The sequence below is a fragment of the Bos indicus genome, chromosome 25 (assembly GCF_029378745.1).
Source record: "Bos indicus isolate NIAB-ARS_2022 breed Sahiwal x Tharparkar chromosome 25, NIAB-ARS_B.indTharparkar_mat_pri_1.0, whole genome shotgun sequence".
Lineage (NCBI taxonomy): Eukaryota > Metazoa > Chordata > Mammalia > Artiodactyla > Bovidae > Bos > Bos indicus.
Genome location: NC_091784.1, coordinates 38,024,548 through 38,045,009, shown reverse-complemented (window position 1 = coordinate 38,045,009; position 20,462 = coordinate 38,024,548). Strand labels below are relative to the sequence as shown.

Below are 20,462 nucleotides of genomic sequence, written 5' to 3'. Positions count from 1 at the left end.
CGAGACTGGGAGGAGGCTGGGCTTGCAAGTGCGCCATGAGTCGAAGGGCGAAGTAACGAAGGCAAAGCCCACCGACCCCGCAGTGGGGAAGCCGGGCGGGAAGCGGGCGCTGGTGACGGGGTGGGAGTGGAAGTGATAAGGCTCACCTTGGGCTTCCAGCCCCAGGAGGAGATTGGAAAGGACCAAAAAAGGGGGGTTGGAGGAATAGGGGGGTTGGAGGAATAGGGGAAGAGCATCTTAGCTTTCTTGTTCTGTCGCCTTAAATTTGTTGTGAAGGATGACAGGGGCATATTAAGATCTTTGTCCCAACTGTGCTTGATGGGAGATTCAAGGAATCCCCGGTTACCAGGAAAAGTCGGTGTCCAGGCTTAGATTCCAAATACGTTTGATTACCTCATAGCTGAGTCGGTAAAGAATCTGCCTGCAATGAAGGAGACTCGGGTTTGAGTCCTGGGTCGGGAAGATCGCCTGGAGGAGAATCCCATGGACAGAGGAGCCTGGTGGGCTACAGTCCAAGTGGTCGCAAGAGTGGGACACGACTGAGTGACTTTCACTTTACTTAGGTTTGATTCCAGAGTAACTATGTGTCCACCCTCTGGGACTGCACCCTAAGGTCGGAAATAAGCAATACTCTCAGATCAGATCAGTTGCTCAGTCGTGTCCGACTCTTTGCAACCCCATGAATCGCAGCACGCCAGGTCTCCCTGTCCATCACCAACTCCTGGAATTCACCCAGACTCACGTCCATCGAGTCAGTGATGCCATCCAGCCATCTCATCCTCTGTCATCCCCTTCTCCTCTTGCCCCCAATCCCTCCCAGCATCAGAGTCTTTTCCAATGAGTCAACTCTTCTCATGAGGTGGTCAAAGTACTGGAGTTTCAGCTTTAGCATCATTCCTTCCAAAGAAATCCCAGGGCTGATCTCCTTCAGAATGGACTGGTTGGATCTCCTTGCAGTCCAAGGGACTCTCAAGAGTCTTCTCCAACACCACAGTTCAAAAGCATCAATTCTTCGGCACTCAGCCTTCTTCACAGTCCAACCCTAGGGATACACAACTCCTTCTTTCTGCCCCTTCTCCAGGGGCAATGATGATGCCTCACCACCATCTTGTTCTTTCTGGAAAGGTGGCGATAACCCTTTCTGGTTAAGAAATTCTGACTTGGGCAAGATGCTTCAGTGGCCTGAATCCTAGTTTTCTTCTCTGTAAAATAGGGATATAATGCTTACCTGGCACCATTGTAGGATTTAAATTAAACAATGTGTGTCAAAATAAAAATAAGAACTGAGTGGATAGGAGGCATTGGACCAGGGAAATGATAGCTTCCTCAGGAAAGTGACTTGGGAGGAGTTGACTATCAAACTCATTTTTATCATTCACTTATTCATTCACCAAATGTGTATTGCTATGTATTGAGCACTAGAGACACTGAAGTCAGACATGGAACTTCTCCCGTGGTCCAGTGGCTAAGACTTGGAGCTCCCAATGCAGGGGGCAGAGCACAGAAGATTTTAAGGATTTTAAAATATTCTTTATGCTGTTATAATGATGGATATATGCCATGATACGCTTGTCCCAAACCCATAGAATATACATTGAGTGAACTCGAAGATAAACTGTGTACTTTAGGTGATCATGATGTGTTGGTGTAGATGCATTCTTCATAGAAAATGTAATAGTCTGCTGAGTGGTGTTGAGAATCAGGGACGCTATGCATGTAGGGTGGGCAGGAAGTATTTGAAAAATCTCTGTACTCCACTCTCAGTTTTGTTGCAAACCTAAAGCTGCTCTAAAAAATGGCTTTAAAAAGATGCATCACTCATAGCCTGTGCTCTGGGACAACCCAGAGGGATGGGGTGAGGAGGGAGGTGGGTGGGGTGTCCAGGATGGGGGGACACATGTACACCCCTGGCTGATTCATGTCAATGTATGGCAAAAAACACGATATTGTGAAGTAATTAGTCTTCAATTAAAATAATTAATTTAAAAAGGATGCATCAAGTGCCAGCCACAAGGTTATAGCTTGTAGCATCTCCCTAGAAAGAACTTGAGCTGCAACATAGAAGCCATGGTTTTCTTCCTGAGTTCAGTTCAGTTCAGTTCAGTCGCTCAGTCGTGTCCGACTCTTTGCGACCCCATGAATCACAGCACACCAGGCTTCCCTGTCCATCACCAATTCCCGGAGTTCATTTTCTGGTACTTATTTTTTTTATACAACTTCACCTCCTTTGATCGTCATTACTCATTTTCACCCCATTCTTTGTTATGGAAGGAGTCTTTTGCATGTTTCTCCTCCAAAAATGATTTTTTTCTTCTTTGACTTCCATTAACATTCCATTAATATTGTAAAGACCTCTTGCAATTCATGGATGTATTTTGAACTAAATGCTAGTTCCAGTGTTCAGTTTTAATTGGTGTCTTCTCGTCTTGAGAGGTAAGTTCCTAAGAATAAACTAGAGTCCTGGAAAATTTCAAGTTCAAATTCTGGCACAGAACGGAATCACCCCTCACCCTACCCTACCATAGCCATTAGCCTTTGAGTCCATCTTACCATGTTTCCTTAACAGAAAAATCTTCACTTTCCACACCTCTAAACCTGGGGCTCTTTTCTTTTTTTTTTTTTTTTTTTAATTTGAGAGTTGAATAACATTTATTTTGGTTTTCAAATAATCACAAACCGTGTCAATATAAACAAAGATATATTGCTAATAATTGTACATTTATAAATACCAACCCTTCCTTGTGATCCATAATAACATATCAGTTTTCTATCTGTTTTAACTATGGATTATTGCCTACAATACTTCTCCTGAAGAGGAACTTCAAAAAACAGGATTGATGAAATGCTTTCTATTGTGCAGGCTTCCCTAATAGCTCAGTTGGTAAAGATCCGCCTCCCACTCCAGTATTCTGGCCTGGAGAACTCCATGCACAGTCCATGGGGTTGCAAAAAGTTGGACACGACTGGGGCTCTTTTCTAAGCCATGCCCTTAAGTTTTAATGATTCTTAGCCAACACTAAATCCAACAGACTGCCTCTCTGCGCCTGTGAAAACTGTCTCTAGACATTCATAAGACGTAGTTTCTCATTCTCTATTCTAATCTCCCTCTGTGACCTGCATTTCCTTCAGTCACAGTTATCTACAATACTGGATGGCTTTTTTTTTTTTTCAACATGGCACAGTATCACTTGATATAAAATGATTGCATGAAACAATACACATTTGCAAAAACTATAGACACACAGAGAATGACTGTCACATTCAGGATGGCTTTAAAGCTGTCTTTTGTTCATTTAATCTCAAACATTATTCTCCAATTTTTCAGAAGTCTTCATTGGGACACCTTACTTTTCAGGAACACCAAGGCATCGGATACACACCTCATTTCTCAACCCTACACCTGAAGCCCCAGTCCCAGCCCGGCTTCCAGCACTCAGCAGCTCCCTCTGGTGGCCTCAGATGTATATGCACAGGAGCCCAGGATCTGCAGTTGTTACCACGACCTCAAGCCTGGTACTGAGCCAGGCTGGACCCGGGAGATGTGAGCGCCGAATGCAGCAGCCCCAGCCCTAGACAGAGATGGGGAACAAGGTGGAGGAGGGGACAGTGGGCGCAGGAAGCCCAAGACCTGAGTTTGTGCCTGTAAGATGAGTTGGGGCTTGGGGTAAGGGCAGATTCCTCAGCAGGGTCACCTTTACAGAGCTTCTGGAAGGGATCAGCAGAAGGCACAGAGCCAGAGACCCGTATCTCTGCGTCCAGACCCTCTCTGTTTAGTATCTGGCCTGCACCTGGGCTTTTATCGTTGTCCCCCCCAAATCTGCCCAGTCGGAGGTCATGGCTTCCAGAGCATCACAGTGGGAGTCTGGTCCCCATCTCCCATCTTGACATGGGTTGAAGGCCCTCCAGAACCGCCCCATCCTTGTCCCTGTCCCAGGCCCTGTTCTGCCACATCCTGCCCCTTGCAGCTTCTGCCTCAGTCCCCTGGTCCTGCCTGTTCTCTCTCCAGTCCTGTCATCTCTCACAGAACCAGGAGATGCCTCAGTTACCAGAGAAATTGCAGCAGCTCAGAGACAGCGACTTGCAACTATCATGTCTGGTCAAAGAGGGGAAACACCCCCAGGAAACCCAGGGTCCCCAGGGCCATGCTTCCTCCCAGCACTGGCTGATTTTGAGGGAGAACAGGGCACATGGTCGAGCCTGAGCAGGGAAGCCAAGCAGAAGCACTTCCTAGAGTCACCCTTAGGAGACCTGGGAGACTGCCTCTTCCATCTGCGTCCAGGACCCTGACTCCACTGGCAGTTTCCATGGTGACAGTGAACAAGCCTCAGTGTGGTCCTGTCCCCCTACCTTCATCTGCACAAATGAGGTGACCCAGAATGACAACGGAGAGGCTCAAATGGGAGGGACTGGGACCTTGAGAAAGAGAACCCACGTGGGGGCAAGGCCCTTGGATGGGTGGCCTGGGGTTGCGGGCATTGAGACCTGGGGCTGTGCTGGGAGGTCTGAAGACCTGGGCACCAGCTCCTGGGGGAACCAGGAATTGGGCTCCAGAAAGTGCAGATGGAGCCCAGATGTACACATGGCACCCCACAGCAGAGCTGAGGCAAGTATCAGAGGCGTCATTCGCAGATGAAGCATCTCAGCCTCACAGGAGCAGTTCAGAGACTAATCCACTCAGGAGGGCAGGTTTTGTCTTGAAGAACATTGTCACCTTCTCAAGTTCCTCTAAACCCCTCTCCCCAAAGCAGTCTCATCAAGTGACTGAATTCTAGGAAGTTGCAAACAGTTCAAATTGGTCTCTGCAGATCCTCTCTTCAAAACCATTGAGTTTTGCACAGATGTAGAAAGAAATCTTAGGGTTACCAAAGGGGAAAGGAGGGAAGAGGAGTAAATTAGAAGTGTGGGATTAACAGATACACACATATATATAACAGATATACACGTAATTTTGTATCAACAACGACCTCTGTATAGCACAGGGAACTATATGCAATAGTTGTAATACCCAATACTGGAAAAGAACGTGGAAATATGTATCTGAATCACTTTGTTAAACACCTGAAACTAACACAATATTGTAAATCAACTACGGGTTAGTCGCTCAGTCGTGTCCAGCTCTTTGTGACCCCATGGACTGTAGCCAGCTCCTCTGTCCATGTGATTATCCAAGCAAGAATACTGGAGTGGGTTGCCCTTTCCTTCTCCAGGGGATCTTCCCAACCCAGGTATCGAATATGGGTCTCCTACATTGCAGGCAGACACTCTATGGTTTGAGCCACCAGAGAAGCCTGTAAATCAACTATACTTCAGTTTTTAAAAATGGGGGAATAAAAACCCGTTGAGTTTTGTAATTGGAAGTGAAGTCCAACGAAAGGGAGAAGTGAGATGAGAGTCTAAAGCAAGCTCTGCCAAGTGGCTAATAGGTTATCTCAATCTGTCGCCAGCTCTCTGATCCCATTGCTGTGGGTGCAATTAAAATAATCTTTTCTCTTGCTGTCCAACAACACGACCTGCCTGCCATTGAGTGCTCTGGGTCTCCCTCACCTGGGAGCTTCCTGCAGCTTCTCTATGAAGGTGAGGAACAGGGTGGACACAGCCAGCACAGAAGGGGCTCCCTGGGCCTAATCCAACACATGCACGGGACTACTGACGTACCGTTTACTGATGTCTGCAGTTTTCTTTGAAGTGGATAAAAATAAGATGGGTTGGTGAATGGGGGATGGATGGATATGTGCTAAAGTTAAGTGCCTTTAAATATTAATGATAAATGTTTGCAGGATACAGGTATAAACTGTAAAATTCTTTCAGCCATCCATTAGATTTCAAATTTTTCATATTTAAATGCTGGGGAAAGCTTTATGAGGTCTTTCCTCCTTTCATGTTTTGCGGAGGTCCCCATGCAAAGGATGTGAATTTTCAAGGTAGCTGGACCTGGTGGGATGCTAAGACAATGGGAGGGGGGAGCCTGTTCAAAACAAGACCATAATTAACCATTACCCAGATTCCTTGAGGGATTGCCAGAAACCTCTCACCCTCAGTTCCTGGACAGGTGGAAGGAGGCCTCCCACAGCTCAGAAGGGAGCCACGGGGTGCAAGGAGCGTGGACCTCATCCCACGGACACACTGCTCTCCAAGTGTGCCTGGTAGGAGTACATGTTAATGTCACAGGTGGGACAACCATTGTGCTGGCAACTCCCCCATGAAGAAGTCGTTAGTAGGGACTCACATGCTCACTCATCTGCTTTGATGGAAAAGAAAATGCACTAAATGAGGCTGACTGCTCAGCATGCCTTCCCTTTTCTCCTCCTGCAGACCCTGAACCCGACGATGGTGGATGGTGCTCACTCGGATCTGATGTGTTCCAAGTTTCTACCCACATCTTCCTCTCCGGCTGGTGCTCCAAGCAGTGAGCACCTGTCATGATTCCGCCTCCTCCAAGCATCCAGTACCTGCCCATCTGACCTTTTCCATCTCCCTGGTCAAAGAAGTCTGCAGATTTTTCGACACTAGAAACGACTTGCTGTGACAAGTACCTGACATCTATCCCTTCTGAGGTTCTCTTTTGCGCTCCAGTGTCCTGCAAGTGGATCTCACTGCCCACGGTACTTTCACACTCTCATGTCTCTTTCCCTTGTCAGCCAGAGCTCCTGAAGCTGGTTGAGATTTCCCATAATCTTGTGAGGGTCACTGAGCTCCTGGTGTTCATCCTGGTGGTGGCATCCTGTTGCCACAATTCCGCCAGCATCGGAATAATAGTTTTTCCTTCCAAACCCAATGGCTTTTCTGTGTTTCTCTGCCTTTGTTTTTAGCTTCCCCAAGGGGTGAAGAAATGGGAGACCAGAGTCCATGACCGAGACTCCGAAGAGGAGCTGGTGCCCTAAGTGGTCACCTCGGTAGCGTCAGCTTTAAAAGGTGCCTGGAAGAAAGGGGCCAGCAGAAGGAGCAGGAGCTGAGGAGCCTCCTCTGGGCACCAAGACTGTGTCCAGTGCTGGCCCTGGCGACCAGGGCTTTATACCCACCCCACACCCCACGTCCGCCCGGCCAATCCCCGCTGAGGCTCGGGACGTGTCACAATGGGGCGTGGTGCCTGTCCCCGTCCCCACCCCCACCTGACTCCCCAGGGCGGGGTCACCCGAAGCAGCGCCTGCGGGCCCCGCCCCCGCCGCGGAGAGTCCTTCCCCTCCTTCACCCCACCTACTGTCTGCGCAGGTGAGTCACAATACGTCCCACAGTTCGTTGGTGGATTTTTTGGAGCTCAGAGACGCTGGTGGTTCCAGGATCACTGCGCTAGCTGGAAATGAAAAGCCTGCTGAACCCAGGACCGCCCAGCAAGGGTCTTAAAAGCCCGGCAGAAAGCTGCTTAGGGATTGGTAGTCATTGGGCGGGGCCACGGAAGCCCCGCCCCGCACTTGGTAGCCTGAAGATCAGATCAGTCGCTCAGTCGTGTCCGACTCTTTGCGACCCCATGAATCGCAGCACGCCAGGCCTCCCTGTCCATCACCAACTCCCGGAGTTCACTCAGACTCACGTCCATCGAGTCAGTGATGCCATCCAGCCATCTCATCCTCTGTCGTCCCCTTCTCCTCCTGCCCCCAATCCCTCCCAGCATCAGAATCTTTTCCAATGAGTCAACTCTTTGGGTCAGGTGGCCAAAGTACTGGAGTTTCAGCTTTAGCATCATTCCTTCCAAAGAAATCCCAGGGCTGATCTCCTTCAGAATGGACTGGTTGGATCTCCTTGCAGTCCAAGGGACTCTCAAGAGTCCTCTCCAACACCACAGTTCAAAAGCATCAATTCTTCGGCGCTCAGCCTTCTTCACAGTCCAACTCTCACATCCATACATGACCACAGGAAAAACCATAGCGTTGACTAGACGGACCTTTGTTGGCAAAGTAATGTCTCTGCTTTTCAATATGCTATCTAGGTTGGTCATAACTTTCCTTCCAAGGAGTAAGCGTCTTTTAATTTCATGGCTGCAGTCACCATCTGTAGTGATTTTGGAGCCCAGAAAAATAAAGTCTGACACTTTCCACTGTTTCCCCATCTATTTCCCATGAAGTGATGGGACCGGATGCCATGATCTTCGTTTTCTGAATGTTGAGCTTTAAGCCAACTTTTTCACTCTCCACTTTGACTTTCATCAAGAGGCTTTTGAGTTCCTCTTCACTTTCTGCCATAAGAGTGGTGTCATCTGCATATCTGAGGTTATTGATATTTCTCCCGGCAATCTTGATTCCAGCTTGTGCTTCTTCCAGTCCAGCATTTCTCATGATGTACTCTGCATAGAAGTTAAATAAGCAGGGTGACAATATACAGCCTTGATGTACTCCTTTTCCTATTTGGAACCAGTCTGTTGTTCCATGTCCAGTTCTAACTGTTGCTTCCTGACCTGCATACACATTTCTCAAGAGGCAGATCAGGTGGTCTGGTATTCCCATCTCTTTCAGAATTGTCCACAGTTGATTATGATCCACACAGTCAAAGGCTTTGGCATCGTCAATAAAGCAGAAATAGATGTTTTTCTGGAACTCTCTTGCTTTTTCCATGATCCAGTGGATGTTGGCAATTTGATCTCTGGTTCCTCTGCCTTTTCTAAAACCAGCTTGAACATCAGGAAGTTCACGGTTCACGTATTGCTGAAGCCTGGCTTGGAGAATTTTGAGCATTACTTTACTAGCGTGTGAGATGAGTGCAATTGTGCAGTAGTTTGAGCATTCTTTGGCATTGCCTTTCTTTGGGATTGGAATGAAAACTGACCTTTTCCAGTCCTGTGGCCACTGCTGAGTTTTCCAAATTTGCTGGCATATTGAGTGCAGCACTTTCACAGCATCATCTTTCAGGCTTTGGTATCCTTGGTGATGGAGAAGGCAATGGCACCCCACTCCAGTACTCTTGCCTGGCAAATCCCATGGACGGAGGAGCCTGGTAGGCTGCAGTCCATGGGGTCGCTAGGAGTCAGACACCACTGAGTGACTTCACTTTCACTTTTCCCTTTCATGCATTGGAGAAGGAAATGGCAACCCACTCCAGTGTTCTTGCCTGCAGAATCCCAGGGACAGGGGAGCCTGGTGGACTGCTGTCTATGGGGTCGCACAGAGTCGGACATGACTGAAACGACTTAGCAGCAGCAGCAGCATCCTTGGTGATGGTAAACAAGCCTCAAGATGCCCCTTCTTTTTCTTTTTTTCACATTTTGCATATTGGTATTTAATGAAGACTGTCTAAGAATTAGAAGTTTAACTCCACCTGCAAGAGCGCTGACGTTCCCCTTGGAGGCTCCTCCGTGACTTTCATACTTCTGTCATCATTTCAAGACCACCCGGGTGCTGGGGCCACGTGGCCGCCAAACCTATTCCCTACTGTCCACGCCGGCCTCTCTGGCCCATAGGTGACAGTCTCCCCCTGTCCCGCCTGGCGCCCCCAGGATGGGGAGAGGAAAGCGGGACGTGGGAAGTGTGGCCACCCACCCCCAACCCCCTACCCCACCCTCCCTGGGTAACAGAGGCTAGGGTGAGAGCCAGAGTGTAATTTGGGCACTGAACACCAATAAATTAATGTTTCTCTAATGACATTATTTTCCCTGAAACCCCGACATCTATAACCAACCTGCTCTGTGTTCATCTGGCTTCTAATCCCCCTTCTTTAACCTGATGTGCTCAGTCGCTCTCCCCATGGCCTGGGCAGCTCGCCAGGGCTCCTCTACACATGTAATTTACCACTACTGCCACAGACCTCATTGGGTGAGAGAGGAGTCATCCTCTCACCACCCAGAAGTGAAATAAAATTATCCATAGTATCCCTGTTTAATGCATTATGGGAGCGCGTCTGTCCCCCCTTCTCTTGCTAGAAAAGTCAAATCTGAAATAAAAGACTTAGGATGCCTCCTTTGTGGTTCAGCTGGTAAAGAATCCGCCTGCAATGCGGGAAACCTGGGTCTATCTCTGGGTAGGGAAGATCCCCTGGAGAAGGGAAAGGCTACCCACTCCAGTATTCTGGCCTGGAGAATTCAATCCATGGGGTTGCAAAGAGCGACTTTCACTTTTTACTTCAGTCTCACTGTATATACATCTATGGTACAGTGATAAAGAATCCACCTGCCAGTGCAGGAGACACAAGAAACACAGGTTCGATCCCTGGGTTGGGAAGGTCCCCTGGAAAAGGAGATGGCAACCAGCTCCAGTATTCTTGCCTGGGAAATCCCATGGACCTAGGAGCCAGTCTCACTGTGAAAGGGATTTGCTTCATTGGTTATATGGTTATATCTTTCTTTCTGGCATCTTCAAATTCTATCTTTTCAATTAACCCTTTCTTCAGCATGCTGACATACAGTGATCTATCACCTTGAACAGTCTGTTTATGCCACATTGCCCTCTTCAAAACTGCTATTTCTCTGGGCTACTTTGGAGTTATTAAACTTCTAATTTTTAATGTTTTTAATGGAAGTATAATTGATTTACAATATTTCAGGTTGCAGCAAAGTGATTCAGATATATATACATCTACGGCTCAGTGGTAGAGAATCCTCCTGCCAATGCAGGAGACACAAAAGACACGGGTTCAATCCCTGGGTCGGGAAGATCCCCTGGAGAAGGAAATGGCAACCCGCTCCAGGATTCTTGCCTGGGAAATCCTATGGACAGAGGAGCCCATAGGGTTGCAGAGTCAGACATGACTGAGGATGCATTCTTTTTCAGATTCTTTTCCATTAAAGAATATTGCTAGATATAGCACAAAATATAGTTCTTTGTGCTATAGAGTAGGTCCTTGTTATTTATCTATTTTATATAGTGTGTTTGTTTTAATCCCAAGTTCCTAATTTACCCTGTCTCCCATGTGTGAATGTTATTTTTTTAAAGCAAAAAAATTTCTAAGCCCCTTTTTGTTAAAGGGAAGTTGTGTTCCTCCGTAGGTGTGACACCACCACCACCACCCCCGTCCCCCCCCCCACCCCGGCCTCAACATCCAAATCCTCGTGGCGTGCCGCCTGCAGAAAGACTGGGAAAAAAGAAAGCACCCGGAGCGCCAGTCACCCCACCCCGCCTTCCCTGACAGCCGGACTTCTCGTTTTCCAGTCTCTTCCCAAACATCCCTCCCTAAAAAAAAAACCTCTGTAGGGAGAGTGGGTTTCCCGGAATGAGGGGGGTCGAATATTCTTTGAGCCCTAAGCTCCTGACCCTGCTTCATTTACATCTCACTTTGAATAGACTCATTATAAAAGGGACAAGGAGCTTACAGTCATTCCTAAATGGTAGTAAGAGCAGTAAAAGAAAACAAAAGCAGAACAGAACTCACACCTGACAACCTCTGAAGTTGTCCCCCTAAGGCATTACAGGAGGAACCACCACCAGGACCTCGTGGCGCAACGGTAGCGCGTCTGACTCCAGATCAGAAGGTTGCGTGTTCAAATCACGTCGGGGTCAAGGTACTTTTTTCTCTTGCGCCAAGAGATAAATTCGGTAGTGAACCAAACAATTGTCTGCCCGCGGGCTCCCAGCAGGAGATTTTCTCCTATCTTTTCCTTAGTCCAGAGAGACTTCTTGCGAACCATTCAGCAGTAGACAGGCACTAACTGAAAGGTAAGAAAACCCAGGTGAGCCGAAATGTCAGTTGTTTGGTTCTTTTCCTTATCAGGACTAAGCTTCAGAGGGGACATCAGATGACCTCAGATGGGACAGCAAAACAGGGCGTGAGGAGACTTCGCTAATGAATTCACCCTGATGTGAACAGTTTTATTTGGTCCCCACACAGATATGGTATAGTCTCCCTGGGTTGATATTTGTGTCACTTTGATGAAGTCAGGTTCTCTGCCCTCTCACCCCATCCCAGCCACCACCACCCCACAAACTTCATGGTTTGAGCTTCCTCTGTCAAAAGCCCCCTGAACATTGTGGTTAAAGACAATACAGTGTGAAGCTGATTAAAAAGTTACTATGTTGATGATGGAGTTTTTGAACTCTACTGGAGTGGGGAAAAAATTACTCTGGAATTTACCATGCTGTTACTTAGATTTCATTTAAATGCGTATCTCCCAGAGGGATGTGATTCAATCAAGTTCCAGATACATGACCTGAGCAAGGAAAAACCCAAGTTAAAGGAAATGGAGACTGTTGTAGACTTACCAGGATTTAGCTTTCACTTAATGAATTAATTAAGCCGGCCCCAATCCCTCATCAGTTTGAAAGTCTTTCTGTTTCTGAGCTTAATAAATGAATAGATAGGTAAACAGTGGTTAGGGCTTTGTGCTCTCAGAGCTGAGGGACGGGAGCTGAGGGCCGGGTTCCATCCATGGTGAAAAAAAGTGTTAGTCGCTCAGTCGTGTCGGATTGTTTGTGACCCTCGTGGAGTCCGCCAGTTTCCTCTGTCCATGGAATTCTGCAAGAATATTGGAGTAGGATTCTCCAGGCAAGAATACTGGAGTGGGTAGCCATTCCCTTCTCCAGGGGATCTTCCCCAGTGATTGAACCTGGGTCTCCTGCATTGCAGGCAGATTCTTTACCATCTGAGCCTCCAGGAAAGCCCTCAATCAGTGATAGGGGAATTAAAGTGTCATAAGCCTTGCTGCTGGGCAGGAGGAAGGAAAAAAAAAAAAAAACCCTGCCTACAAATTGTGGGTGGGGGTTTTCGCTTTTGAATGTATATTTATTTGGCTGCGTCGCAGACATTAGTTTTCGAACGAGGGATCGAACCTGTGTCCCCTGCATTGTAAGGCAAAACCCTTAGCCGCTGGCCCACCAGGAAAGTCTGCAGGGTGTGACTTTTAAAAGGTTAATAGTTAGTGAAATCTCAGGATTGAGGGTATAACAGTTACCCGGATGACAAGGTAATGTGTTTTATGTATTAGTCTGTTTTATATTTTATGTGCTAACTTCCTCACTTCTCCGTTGCAGAATTCAATATTTGTGATCCATTGCATCCAGAGGGTTTGGGATGTATTAATAGTACAGGGAAGCAATCCATACGGTTTCAAAGAGTCGGAAACGACTGAGCGACTGGATAACGAACAAGCAAGGTGGAAAGGTGGAAAAAGTAGAGATAGACAGAGTTAGGGGAAAGGGGCTCGGATAACACGAACCTCGCCTGCTCAAAGAACCTGCGGTCCCTGGACTTTTGAGGATCCGCCCATCCTCAGAGCAGCGCTGCTGGTCTGGCCCCTTCTCCCGGACCGAGGTTCCCATAGCGCCTAAGCCAGAGGAATGTGTGTGTTTGTGCGGGTGAGGGTGGGTGGGTTCCCACTGACACAGTAGCTGCCTAAGGATCAGCAGGTGCCAGGGGGAAGTTCCACTATCCAGGGAAAGAATTGTTCTCCCTTCCTCACACTTTAGCTGGAGCTAGTCCTACTGCGAGGGCACGAAAGTGGCTTGGAGACCAGACCTGTGCTCCCCCTCCTTAGGTCCATGTTCCTGCAGGACTGGCTCTCCGTGCTACCTGCCTGGGGCCGGTCATGCCTGACATTTCCTCCATCCCTTCAGTACCTCCAGGTGCCTGAAACTTACTCACCTGCCCCACTGGCCATGCGCCGGCTTCTCTAAAGAGAAACGGGCGCTGCTGGGGGAGTCCGCTGTCTATGCTGGTTGCTTCGCTTCTGAAGGTTTTCTCCTCTTTAGAGTTACTCTAAAGAGCGGTTATGGTAATTTATTTCCCAAACATTTGCAAAATCATAACAGGATTACACTCACACCCACACACACCCACATAATGTTCCAGGATGTCCAAGCCCCCTTCTACGAGCTGTGGTCGAGAATAAAATAAATTGGGCTCTCAAGGAGGTCCCTGTCTCCTAATCAATCTGAAGAGATTTTGACATATAAGAAGCAAAACACAAAACAGAGACTGAAGAGATGATATGATCAGAATGGAGACCCTCTCCCTCCAAACCTTCATGTACTTGAGTCACAACTCTAAGAGTTTTTATTTTGCCCCAGTTTGTAAAGAATGCAATTACTAGTTGTTGTTTTTAAGAGTAAAATATGTTTTTTAAAAGAAATTTTGTCAAACACAGGACATTCTGATGAGAAAACTTAAAATGACCCAAATTCAAACATCTCAGAGAAAAATCAAGGCTCTTGTGTGGATGGACAACTTTGCTGGGATTTTTCTGTCTCTACATCCTTACACATCTTATAAAAGTCTTCCTGTAAAACCATTTCCCTGGTTATACCACTATAAATTTAATGTGTTTTAAAAGAGCTCTACTGAGATATAATTCACTCTTTTAAAGCATATGGTCAGGACTTCCCTCGTGGTCCAGTGGCTAAAACTGTGCTTCTGCTGGAAGAGATTCAGGTTCAATCCCTGGTCTGGAAATTAAGATCTTACATGCCCAGTTAAGTTCAGTTCAGTAGCTCAGTAGTGTCCAACTCTTTGTGATCCCATGAACTACAGCACGCCAGGCCTCCCTGTCCATCACCATCTCCCAGAGCTTGCTCAAACTCATGTCCATCGAGTCAGTGATGCCATCCAGCCATCTCATCCACTACCCTCCCCTTCTCCTCCCGCCTTCAATCTTTCCCAGCATCAGGGTCTTTTCAAATGAGTGGGTTCTTCCCATCAGGTGGCCAAAGTATTGGAGTTTCAGCTTCAGCATCAGTCCTTCCAATGAATATTCAGGACTGATTTCTTTTTAGAATTGACTGGTTGGATCTCCTTGCAGTCCAAGGGACTCTCAAGAGTCTTCTCCAACGCCACAGTTCAAAAGCATCAATTCTTTGGTGCTCAGCTTTCTTTATAGTCCAATTCTCACATCCACACATGACTACTGGAAAAACCATAGCTTTGACTAGACAGACCTTTGTTGGCAAAGTAATGTCTCTGCTTTTTAGTATGCTGTCTAGGTTGGTCATAGTTTTTCTTCCAAGGAAAAGGGCGGGGCAAAAAAGTACACAGAACTGCTTTGGGTATGTTCACAGACTTGTACAGCCTTCACCATAGTCAACTTTAGAACAGTTTTTTATATATATATATCACCAAAACAACCCTTTACCCATTAGCAGTCACCCTTCATTCCCTTGTGCCCCTGTCCCCTCCAGCCTTAGGCAATCACTATTTGAAAAATCACTATATGGAAAATCACTGTTTCCATAGATTTATCTATTCTGAATACTTGCTATAAATGAAATGAAACAAAATATTACCTTCTGTGTCTGGTTTCTCTCACATGTTTTCATTTAATTAAGGAGTTTACATTTTACTCCAGGGCAGAAGGAGTTATTGAAAAGTTCTGAGAAGAGTGACAAAATAGATTTAATTTTTAAATCTTCATCTTGGCTGCTTTGAATAGCACGGATTGAGGAAAGGAAAGATTAGGGGTGGAGAGTGTTTAGGTGACTATGGTGATTTGGACTAGAATGCCAACTGAGATGCAGTGGGTTTCTCTGGATTTCTGTGAAGAACTAGACCTAGAGCCTCCAGTGTTCCTGACACTGAGGGTAGAAGTATCTTTTGCCTTGTTTGATCTTAGACTCCAGGGAGTGGCCCTCCCCATACTGACGTTCCTCAGTTCAGTTCAGTCGCTCAGTTGTGTCCGCCTCTTTGCGACCCCATGAACCGCAGCACGCCAGGCCTCCCTGTCCACCAACTCCCGGAGCCTACCCAAACTCATGTCCATTGAGTCGGTGATGCCTTCCAACCATCTACTGACGTTCCCAGGGCCGCACAATTCTCCCTGTTTGCTGCTTTCTCACATCTTTTCCTTGCCAACTCATACTTTATTCATTTATCAGGAGAACGGCTTCTCACTCCGTCCAATGCTTTTTAAATCAGCCAGAATGCTTTCAACCAAATCAGCGTTAGCATTCGGTGTCCAGAATTGAGGCTATCATAAGAAAGAAATACTAGCAAAAAACTTTGTGTCATAGCGCCGCATCGCCCACCCCCAGCGAATAATCAAACGCTAAAATCGCTCGGAGCTTCTCAGTTTATTCAGAAAAGAGATCAAGTGGAGAATGATCTCCACTTCGAGGCCGACTAGGAAGGCCCGCAGTTCTCTCCCCTCGCTCTGCAGACGCCCCAGAACAGACACCGCTGTCCCCGAGCCCTCTGGGAAGTGGAGTCCTTCCGCCGGGACCCCCGACCCGGCGCGGTCGCCTCCAAGTGCGCAGATGCGACTCCAGACAGAGCCTCGGGCTCGAGCCTTTTGTCTCCCCGCAGCTCGGTGGGTCCAGAAGGCGACGGTGTCCGCCTCCCCCGCCCCTCCCAGAGCGCTGCCCGGAGGGGATCCAACCCGGGAGCCGGAGCCAAGTCCGCAACGAGTCCGTAGGTAAGAGAAAGCCGGGTCAGAGGCGCGAGTCTCCGCGCCCCGTCCGTCAAGCGCGCCGCTCTAACGCCACCTGCTGCGGCGCCGGCCAGGCTCTCAGGTTCCGGCCTCAGCGGGAGAAGGGCTGGGCCTTGCCTGCCTCCCGGCCCCACCCCTCGGGCGCTCCGCCGGGTATTTCCGGCTGGGTAGCGAGCCGGCGGCTACCCTTGTTCTGAGCTAAGGGGCGCCCCGGAAGCGAGGTTGCCGCTAGGTACTCTGGGAAATGGAGTCCGGGAGCCTGAAGGGGGCATGGCGGACGGGGGATTTGGGGAAGGGGAGAGTGAGGGTTGGAGGGCTCGGCTTCTGAGGTTCGGAGAGCTAGAGCGCCTCCCGCTGGTGTTGGCTTTAGGTCCTGTCACTCCACTGAAACACTGCAGGTTCTGAACTTTGGGGACAGATAGAAAAGAATGGAGTCCATGTCTTACTCATTTCTCTTCTGTGCTTGAGCTATGAGAGTTTGGTGGTTTAGCCATTAAATCGTGTCCGACTCTTGTGACCCCCATGGATCATGGGGGCTCTGTCACCAGGCGGCTCTGTCCTTTGGATTTCCAGGCAAGAATACCAGAGTAGGTTGCCATTTCCTTCTCCCAGTGATCGAACCCGAGTATCGTGCATTGCAAGCCAACTCTTTTAACAACTGAGCCACCGGGAGTGGGGGTTAGGGGAGGGAGGGTGTCTGGATTAAAGTTTTCGGGGCTGCCTATATTTGGGGTCCAGAGTAAGGGGTTCGACTCTGAACGTGCAAAGGAATCCCGGCCTGTTTTATTTTCAGGGTCTTAAAGAGCGAGTGAAGAATCACATGTATAAGGATTCCACCTATCAACTGCCTTGTGTTTTATGAGTAGGAAGGATTGAGTAACTGTGGGAGCTCTACTTTTAGTTACTGCGACGTTAATCAGAGGCCAGCTTATAACCATTTCTGTGCTTCAGGGTCTTAGGAGAATTTGTGCATCATACAGAACCGGTGTGTGACTAAGGCTCACAGTCACTACCCTGGCTCTCTCCTGTTTTTGCCTTGGTGTGGAACGTAGGTGACTGACCTGGGGACTCCAGAGAAGGGTCTTCCAACTGTGAAGTTTAATCTAGGCTAAATTATGAAGGTTCTAAGTAAAACATAGTTACTACTGAGGCCCTAGGACTTAAATGTGTAGGAATAAGCCTCCTAGGAGTAGACGTAGAGGGAGATGCCCCAGGGAGTGTAATCAATTTCACAGTGGGGCAAGGCTAACCCCAAAATCTCTCCCTGAAGCTTCAGAGTAGAGTTGAATGATTTATACAAAGAAGTGGATTATATATTGCTGAAAAGTCCATGTTTATCTCATCTGAAACAGTGAATTAGGAGGAAGTCCTAGCAATAACAAGAGGACAAGGAAAAGCTGATCATGGATTATGTGACCATTGAAGTTGAGGAAAATGGTAAGAATTACGCAAATAAACATGGAGTTGAAAGTGCGGACAAGTGGAGGAAATACCCTGGATAAGAATGAAAAGGTTAGGTGCCCCTGCATGATGGGAAAGGGAAACAGACACATGTCAGGAGAAGACCCCAAAGTAGAGAAACTCAGTAAGCCATCATGTTGGGAAATCACTAAGAAGGCTCCTTGGAAGGAAAGTTATGACCAACCTAGATAGCATATTCAAAAACAGAGACATTACTTTGCCAACAAAGGTCCGTTTAGTCAAGGCTATGGTTTTTCCAGTGGACATGTATGGATGTGAAAGTTCGACTGTGAAGAAAGCTGAACACCGAAAAATTGATGCTTTTGAACTGTGGTGTTGGAGAAGACTCTTGAGAGTCCCTTGGACTGCAAGGAGATCCAACCAGTCTATTCTAAAGGAGATCAGTTCTGGGTGTTCTTTGGAAGGAATGATGCTAAAGCTGAAACTCCAGTACTTTGGCCACCTCATGTGAAGAGCTGACTCATTGGAAAAGACTCTAATGCTGGGAGGGATTGGGGGCAGGAGGAGAAGGGGATGACAGAGGATGAGATGGCTGGATGGCATCACCGACTTGATGGATGTGAGTCTGAGTGAACTCCGGGAGTTGGTGATGGACAGGGAGGCCTGGCGTGCTGCGATTCATGGGGTCGAAAAGAGTCGGACACGACTGAGTGACTGAACTGAACTGAACTGAATTGAAGAAGGCTCCTTGTCATACATTCCCCTCTCTCATCTTCCTCTTTCAGCGCTTCTGTGCTCATACACATTCCCTCTGATGCTGTAGAAGGGAGAATATTCCACAGTGCTTGTTTTTGTGGTAAAGAACAGGTCACGCTTTTCCACTCCCATAGGAGTGTACCAAAATATTGACATACTATATGTGCATTTAGCTTTTTGGTCAAAGTGCTTTCATGTTATTATCTTCCTCTATCCGTATCTGATCCTTTTGAGTTAAGTAGAGTAGGTCTTGTGTATATAATTCCTCTGGCTTGTGCTAGCTTTTGTCCTTGCGAATTTGTAAGTGGGAAGATAGAGTTTATCCCCTTCATGGCTTTACTTCTGCTCTTTCCAGCTATGACTACAGAAGATGTTTCTTTGTCCCAAGAACAGAGCACAGAAGAAATGGAACCTATTGGAGAGCTTCTTCCTGTTGAGTTCCAGGCAAGTTTGAGTTTCATTTCCCTCCTGTGAAATCTCAGTTTGGTGTTCAGAGTGTGTCCTCATTTCTTCCTTTCATCTCACTTCGGAGGTTCATGGAAATCTCATCTGGAGAACTGAACCAAAGTAATTTTTCCTTGAAGACTTGAAGCTCTGGGGGGAGCTCAGGCTGGAGCTTTAAATTTGGGAGGAATCTGTGTGAATGGTATTTCAAACTATGAAGCTGTAATCACTAGCAAATAAATGTAGGTAGAAAAGAGATGAGATCTTATTACCGTACCTTCCAACACTTTGAGGTCGGGGAGATAAGAGGAAACAGCAAAGGAGACTGAGAAGATGTGGCCAGTGAGGCAGGGAGGGGAGGCCAAAAGTGGCATTCTGGTAGCTTTACAGACTCACAGATGTAAAATTAGTGGTTACCAGTGGCAGGGGTGGGGGGCGGGATACATGGTTGGGGAGTGGGAGGTATGAACTATTGGGTGTAAAACAGGCTCAAGAATGTATCATACAGTGTGGTCCAGTGGATGAGACTCTGCCTTGTAATGCAGAGGATGTGAGTTCAATCCCTAGTCCAAGAATTAAGATCTTTTGTGCCTCACATAAGACCCTCAACTAAGACCCGACACAGCCTAATAAATATTTGCAAAAAGAGAATGTATTGTACAACATGGGGAGTATAGCCAATATTTTCTAATATTGGCTGCTGCTGCTGCTAAGTCGCTTCAGTCGTGTCCGACTCTGTGCGACCCCACAGACGGCAGCTTATCAGCCCCCCGCCCGTCCCTGGGATTCTCCAGGCAAGAACACTGGAGTGGGTTGCCATTTCCTTCTCCAATGCATGAAAGGGAAAAGTGAAAGTGAAAAGTGAAAGTGAGGTCGCTCAGTCATGTCCGACTCTTAGCGACCCCATGGACTGCAGCCTACCAGGCTCCTCCGTCCATGGGATTTTCCAGGCAAGAGTACTGGAGTGGGGTGCCATTGCCTTCTCCGAAATATTGGCTAGTAACCTGTATTAGTCTGTGTTAGGGAAAACAGTGATAATAGCTAACATTTATCTTTTTTTTCTATGTATTAAGTCCTTTGAACAACCTCTTGTAATAATAACTATGTTAGGTAAGTACCATTATTAACATTATCTACAGATGTAAGGACAGATCTGAGATTTGCACCCAGGCAGTCTGACATCAAAGTTAGACTCTTGTTTTAAATTTATTTTTTATACAAATATTGGCTAGTAACCTGTAAAAATTGTATAAAAAGTAAATTTAAAACAAGAGTCTAACTTTGATGTCAGACTGCCTGGGTGCAAATCTCAGATCTGTCCTTACATCTGTAGATAATGTTAATAATAGTACTTACCTAACATAGTTATTATTACAAGAGGTTGTTCAAAGGACTTAATACATAGAAAAAAAAGAGAAAGGTTAGCTATTATTACTGTTTTCCCTAACACAGACTAATAATTAGAATATTCCATTAAAATGGTTAAAATAAAGTTTTAACGCTCAGATTAAAAAGAACTTCCTATTCCAGATTGTTCTCTTCCCTCAAAGATCACCAAATCCTATAAGAA

At 47.1% G+C, this 20,462-nt stretch overlaps 1 protein-coding gene and 1 non-coding gene across 3 annotated transcripts in view; both read left to right on the top strand.

Annotated features, from left to right (window-relative positions):
* The first annotated feature begins 11,348 nt into the window (after positions 1-11,348).
* On the top strand, positions 11,349-11,420 carry TRNAW-CCA (transfer RNA tryptophan (anticodon CCA)). The gene has a single exon. It is a non-coding gene; the product is annotated as a tRNA-Trp (tRNA).
* A 4,571-nt stretch (positions 11,421-15,991) lies between these two features.
* The window catches only part of ZKSCAN5 (zinc finger with KRAB and SCAN domains 5), a 47,763-nt gene continuing 43,292 nt past the window's right edge, over positions 15,992-20,462 (top strand). Inside the window, exons 1-3 of one of the 2 annotated variants that reach the window (XM_070779204.1) lie at positions 16,567-16,857; positions 17,623-17,707; positions 18,804-18,892. In XM_070779204.1, the coding sequence (XP_070635305.1) occupies positions 17,674-17,707; positions 18,804-18,892 (123 nt within the window). In that variant the 5' untranslated portion in view covers positions 16,567-16,857; positions 17,623-17,673. Of the gene's footprint in view, positions 16,256-16,566; positions 16,858-17,622; positions 17,708-18,803; positions 18,893-20,462 lie in introns of those variants that run through there. The other variant, XM_070779205.1, reaches the window with a different exon arrangement.